This window comes from Trachurus trachurus (assembly GCF_905171665.1).
Source record: "Trachurus trachurus genome assembly, chromosome: 15".
Taxonomy (NCBI): domain Eukaryota; kingdom Metazoa; phylum Chordata; class Actinopteri; order Carangiformes; family Carangidae; genus Trachurus; species Trachurus trachurus.
In genome coordinates, this window is record NC_139906.1 from 18,139,912 (window position 1) to 18,146,744 (window position 6,833).

General features: G+C 40.4%; 1 protein-coding gene across 1 annotated transcript; it reads left to right on the forward strand.

The window, feature by feature from the left end:
• Positions 1 to 312: 312 nt before the first annotated feature.
• On the forward strand, positions 313 to 5,441 carry eloal (elongin A, like; the record flags this gene model as incomplete). Its single annotated transcript, XM_083987565.1, has 11 exons — positions 313 to 398; positions 1,292 to 1,348; positions 1,449 to 1,561; positions 1,659 to 2,613; positions 2,690 to 2,789; positions 2,866 to 3,033; positions 3,121 to 3,218; positions 4,133 to 4,313; positions 4,431 to 4,545; positions 5,055 to 5,161; positions 5,380 to 5,441. The coding sequence occupies exons 1-11, from the start codon at positions 321 to 323 to the stop codon at positions 5,439 to 5,441; spliced, it is 2,034 nt and encodes a 677-aa protein (XP_083843691.1). The 5' UTR covers positions 313 to 320.
• Between the last annotated feature and the right edge of the window lie 1,392 nt (positions 5,442 to 6,833).

Here is a 6,833-nt window from a genome sequence, read left to right on the forward strand (position 1 = left end):
AAAATGATCAATAAAGTTTTTTAAAAATCCTGTTAAGATGAAAAACATCTCCTTCATATACAAAGAGGGACCTTCAGGTATACTACCCCAAAACTAGTAGGCATTATAGAAAGGTAATTTATTTCAAATAATTAAATTATTTCCATTTGTGCAACACTATGTTGAGGAATATTTGTCATATGTTTGATATGAAAGGTTGGAGGAATTCCATACACCACCCACTATCACATCATCTGTCATCGGTTCCGCCCATTATAATAATGTCATCAATGGGCGCGCGCTGCCCGGTGTGTGTAGACGGTTGCACGTGAATCACCGTGATGGCCAGCAGCTCTGATGTGGTGAAGAAAGTCACACGGTTCAAACTTCAGCTCACGGACACAGCAGAGTCAGCCACGGTAGACGGCCCACAACACGCACGACATGCAATTTATAATAAGACTTTGGATGATACAGGCTGGGATACTCTTCTGACTCATCTTTCATTCATTGTTTTGTTGCAGTTTGCATAGAGACAAAAACTGCTCCTGGTATATTTGACACCTGCTCTCATTGGACGCTCTAAAAAAAAGTGAACAGAGTCATGATTAGGCCTAATTGACAGTTTCCTCTCTGCATGCTGTGATTTCTCTCCCCCGCGCTTGTGCTCGTGTTGTATCATGTGTGGTGTGGACAGACAGAAGCTGATGGCTGCTGTTTCGGTCACTGACATGTGCGCTGCCTCAGCCGCACTTCACCGTGGGGGTGTCGGGCTATGGGAGGCGCTTTTTGCTGCTAAATTTGGCAGCTCTTCCAGTTGTTCAGCTGATGGCTGCCGTCCATCATCCACGACGGTTGTGACGCTCTGCAGGCCTGTTTAACTCAGCGTTACTGCTGCCTAAATATAAACTGGACAATACTTAAATATTCAGATTAGGTTAAGATTACGGTCAAATTTTCGAATGCGAAACGTGACAACAGCCATTTCAGCCATATAGTGAGACTTTATAGGCTACCAGCAGTAGTATTAGGCTATCCATTTATAGTAAGCCAGTAAAAGGAGCAGCCCAAGTGGGTGTGTGTGAGGTTCCCATACATAGCTCCTGCTCTGAATGCACAATCAGCAACTGTTGAGGTCCTAAACCAGGACTTCCATATTTGGCATGGCAGGTTTTCTTCAATTTAGCAACTGTTTGTCCTAATTGTGTGTGTGAAACCCACCTCCAAGCACACCAGACGGTCAACCAACACTATTTTAATAGAATTTAAAACCTCACCACAGGGATTCATGTGTGTATTGCTCTCTTTCCAGGTTCTTAAAATCTTGCAGAAACTAAAGGATCTGGATATCACACTAGATATTCTTGCCGTGAGTCACGTTTGGCAATGTTGGATTTTGTGTTGATATATCTTCAGAGCCTTTTGCAAACATTAAAATTGAATTGACTGACTGCCATGTCTACATGAAGGAAACTGGAATTGGCAAAGCAGTTAACTCCTTGCGCAGACATGAACAGGCTGGGGAACTTGCCAAGTCGCTAGTTAGAGGTTGGAAAAAACTGGTCCCTAAGGACACATCAAGGTGAAGTGTATTTAAATTTGTATAATGTACAACACAGTCATTCAATTTTTATGTGTTTGGCATTTTAAATTCCATCTTAAATCTTCCCCTCATACAGCCATACAGGAGATGGGGATGTGTCAGAGATGTCGATGTCTGTTAAAGACCAACTAGACGACCAAAATTGTCCAAAGAATGGACGTTTGACACCAGAGGATTTAAACAATAACTGCTTGAAATCTCCCAGCAAGAGTCAGGATTCTTCAGATGAGGCCCTCTTTAAAACGGGGGAAGAGAAAACTGCTTCAGAGAAAAAACGATGTGAACAACAGAAAGAAAAAAGGAATGAAAATAGAGAAAAAAGTCGCCAAGAAAATAGCTTTCAGAATGACGTCCTGGAAAAGCAAATTGAGGAGAATAAAATAGACGATTTATGTGCTTCAAAGAAGAAGAAGAAAAATGATCAGATTGACAGAAAATTGGGAGACTGTGATATTGTACCTGGAAACAAGAACTCAGAGGACGCTGAACAGAGATCCAGGAGAGACACCAGGGAAAAACCAAGAAGCAATTCTGATAGTGGAGGATTTGGGCCAGAGCAAGAGTCAAATAAGAAATCAAAGCCATCAAAGGACGACGAAGAATCTGTTTCACTTGAGTTCATTGACAAATACTCCTTAAAACTAGACGATGTCAGAGATGACAGATCCCCAGAGAAACCAAAGAGCTCAAAGGCTAAAAAGAGAAAAAGACACAACTCAAGCAAAGAGAGACATGTTAGTCCTCGGCACAAACAAGAGTCTGAAAGTAAGGGGCATTCAAAACACAAAAGCAAAAAGGCCAAAATAAAACACAGAGGTAGGGACAGAGACAGTGACCAAGAGGAGCCCTCCAAGTCTTTTGAATCGTACTTGAACTATGATGTGAATGTTCGGAAGAGAAAGGAACAATGTGGGCTGAAGAAACCTCCCAAAAAAATCAAGACTCGAGCAAAAGAGGAAGCAGCAAAAGATCCTGACATGAAACTCATCATGTCTCCTGTGATGTCTATAAATGCTAGCCCTCCAAAGCAGGTAACGATAACCTTACTGGTTTATCTTGTGCAGGGTATGACTGATAAACGTTGATCAATAATCTGTCATGTTTTAGAGGTTTGAGGCATCTGTGATGGACCTGATGAACGTTCCTTTGCCTGCTGTCCTACCCGAATGGGACGGGGCCTCCAGTGTCGACTACATTGAAAGAAAAGGTAATACTGTACGTTAAAGCAGATGTATTTTCACATTGGTTATTGTGTTCTCGACACTTTTTCTTCTTCCTTCCAGTTGAGAGGGAGCCTGATTCCTGCGACGCCTCCGAGGAGTCTTCCGTCTTCACCGGTCAGAGACTTAACAAGAAGATGCAGGTGTACTCTGGTGCCAAGACCGTCTTCCTCCCAACCATGATGAGCTTGTACCAACAGTGTATCCGCATACTCCAGAACAATATTAACCGTGAGTAAAGCCCGGGGTGGGAAGCTGTTTTGCTGTCATGTCTTGTCTTTGTTGGATTTATGTTTAGGTTTAGGACTCTCTCCTCAGTGCTTTATGAAACTGGGGGAGTCCCGTTTGAAATCCTCGAGCCGGTGTTGGAGAGGTGTACGCCAGAACAGCTGCTACGCATTGAAGAACTCAATCCAGTAAGAATGTGACGTATGAATAAATTTAGTGCACTTTGTGGCCACTTTTATAGGCACACCTGTTGAGCACTGGGTTTGACCCTCTGAGGGCTCGGGGGGTGGGGGGGACATAAGAGTAATCTGGGGTCATTTTCCTGACACCACTATAAAACAAATAATAGTCTATGATATGAGAAGAAGAAAGTTCATTTATATAGCACTTTTACCAGACAACAGTCACAAGGTGTTTTTATAAGTAAAGCGCAAGAACAGTCAAAATTCAAGTACACATTGACAGACACAAATCAACCAGCAATAAAACAGTTACAATTGCATAAAATTAATAAAATGCCAGTGTAAACAAGTGAGTTTTTAGCTGCTTTTTAAATGATACAATGGAGGAAGCAGCTCTCTGCTCAGGACAACCTACAAAACATTATCCTTAGTTACTCTATATCAATTGGTATTATTGTTGATTGATTTTCTGATTATTCATTAATAATTGTTTAATGTTTGAAATATCAGAGAAATGTTCTTGTGACAGTAGTAGCCTACATCTGTATGTGTTGTGTCGGACCAACGGCAGGAAACCCAATGAAGCTGATGTCATAATCATACTAAAATGGAGAAAAATAGGAAATTCTCAAAATGAATAAGCTGGAACTACAGTATGTTTGGTATTTTTGCTTTAACTGATAATCATATATCAAATCATCATCATTTTATCTGCTGGGATGTATTAATAGTGTTAATGAGCACATTTATTCACAGTGGCCACTGAGTGTGAATAAGATTATTCTAAAATCACCGTTCTTGGTCAGTAAATGTGTTCATTAGAGTTTGGGTGGAAATTGGAAAAGTTACTGTAAAAGTTGTAATTAGAAAGTAATTTTGATGAGTGTTTTCATTTATCCTGTAACTGTTTGTGTCCACAGATATACATTGGAGTGACGGATCACTTATGGGGGAAACACTGTCAGAGGGACTTCAAAGACTCCAGACTTCAGGAGTATGAGTCATGGAAAGAGATGTACATCAGACTGTCAGAGGAGAGGGAGAGGAAGCTGCAACGACTGACAAAAAGCATCGTATCGGCACACTCTCAGAAACCCAAAGGTGTGTGCTGTGTATAAGATCAGTCTGTTACTGAAACTATAGACACTGTATATTGTATATTCAGTTTTGTCCTTTTTACATTCTGTACACTGTGAGGCTTTTCTTTTTTCTTTTTAGGTCGGCAGGTGAAGATGGCATTTATTCACACTGTTGCCAAGCCACCGAGAGATGTGCGAATTCAGCAGGAAATTCATGGAACTGCTGTTCAGCAGCCTCATCCGCCCAGGTGCAGGTGGGCCTAGTGAAACCATAATTTTTTTTAAATAAATTTGTTCACATTTAGTATATTTAGTTTTTTCTACTCACAAAGTTCATAAACAAACTCAACATTATAAGAGCCATACTGGGACACTGCTGTGCATTTGTTTATCTTCCCTAAATCGTGGACACCTGGTAAGCCTTGTGCTTGCTCTGCTCCTCTTCCACATAAAAGCCCTTGACTACAAAGTGATCACTCAACAACAGCAGCTTAGCAAGGTCATAACCTGTCGGAGACTCGTGTGATAACAGTTAGTGAAATGCTTTTTGGGTGAGCTTATCCAAACGCAGGAATTGGAGCAATGTGCTGGATAAACTGGTTTTATTCTGGTTGGAGACGGCTGCAGGTCCTTTGTTGTCAACTGTTGCAACATGTGACGTTGGAAATTCTTTTTTACAATTACATGTGCGTTGTTTTTGTGCTGTAAATAATAACTTGTTGATCCAAATCTGTGCTGTGCTTTTTATTTCACAAACCTCCAGCATCAAGGTTCAGGACAACAGAGTGAAGCCGAGTTGTAATGAGCCGAGTCGGCCCAGCAGCTCCAGCTCAGGGGGGAGCGCCACACCAGAAGCCCGCAAAAAAACAAGTGAGCTCACAAGAGAGTGTTGTAGATGCAGTGTTGTGTTGAGACGTTTCTATTCTATATTCCTCTTTTTTTCACCCATAATTTTCTTCAAAGATCAAAACGAGAGCTATACATATAATCTTAACTTGTGTAATCCTGATTTTCATTTCTTTCTAGCTAATTCATGTTCACCGAAATGCATGGTTAAAGATTTTTTTTTGTTTTTGTTGTTCTCACAGGAGTTGCTCCAATGATGGCAAAGTCCTTAAAGGCCTTTAAGAAACAGTTGGGACGCAGATAAATGCTCTTATATGATCTTGCTGTTTACATTGTGAGGATGTGGGAAAAGTGCACTCTATCATTCATTAACTTTGGATAATACCAGGCCTGTGTTCACCTTAGATTACTCTGTGTTGTTTGTCTTAATATAACCTCCAGGCACATGTCATGTTTTGTTCTCTGTGAATTTTCTTCACTATTAAATGGACACTGAAATCAGCAAATGCACTTGACTTGATGTATTTTTTTTTCCTTTTTATCTGTTTGAGTCAAACATGATCAGTGGTGGATCTTTTAATGGGGTGTGGCTCCCCCTAGAGGATAGATATGGGAATGTTATTTTCTGTATAGTAGGCTATATTTTTTCCCCCACAAACTCTTTGCTATAGAAACATGCAATTTCAGATCTTTTTCATAAATGTTAGTGTTTTGACATGATGAATAAGCTTGGAATAACAATATTCTACAACTTGTATATAGCTGTCAAACTAAATGTTGGTGAATCAAAGAGCAACCCTAAAGTGTTATAACTGTCAGTACTTTGCAGATGCATTTATCTCTTATGTGCTTTCATCCTTCATGTCATCCACCCAAACAATTGAAAAATGTCAACAAATTTAGAATAATATGAAAAATAAAACACCTCCTTGTCAGTCCATTTGAATCGCCAAGATGATGTTGTGTTAAATTGAGGGAAAATGTTTGCCGTCTCTCAAGGACTCTTCCTGTCTATTGTTGTTTTTGTGGGTTTGAACAACTGTTGAGAGATGGTAGAGGAGAGTCTGAAGCTGCTGTAGCAGCCTTCTCTTATTTACTAGAGGGCTGCTACTATGTAGCTATCTATGGGACTTGTGAATGTGTTTTTAGTTCTTGTATGTTTGAAAATGTTTGCTTTTATAGGCTTAACAGAGGGGGAGAGAAGGATCTGAGAGAGCAGGTCTCTTTTTTTTTCTTCATTAATCTGTTTGAACAGGGCAACAAACACAGACTTATTCCTCTATAAAAACAGATCTGTAAATTATAAAACTTAAATTAGAAGTTCAAATATCAGAGTGGAGGCCCCATACCTTGGGAGGGGGGTGGTAAAAATGACCTGACGGTTAATGACGCTGTCCTACCACAAGGGGTTCTGGAAAAGAGGCCTGGAGCTGACCTTGACCTCTGACCTTGAAGGGAGCAAAGTAGGACAAAAACCACAGTGTCATTTTTAAGGAGCATGTTTTCCATCTGGAAATTGAAACTATATTTTGTCTAGAAAACTAAATTGTAAATCCTTCAGGATGTGATGACATTCAGATACTCTGCATACATTTACAATTACTGCATACACTATTGCTTTTGGACACAGTGGAGCTAAAAAGGGCATGGCTCGAAAAAGACAGGGTGGCACACTGGCACGGCTGGATTACCAACA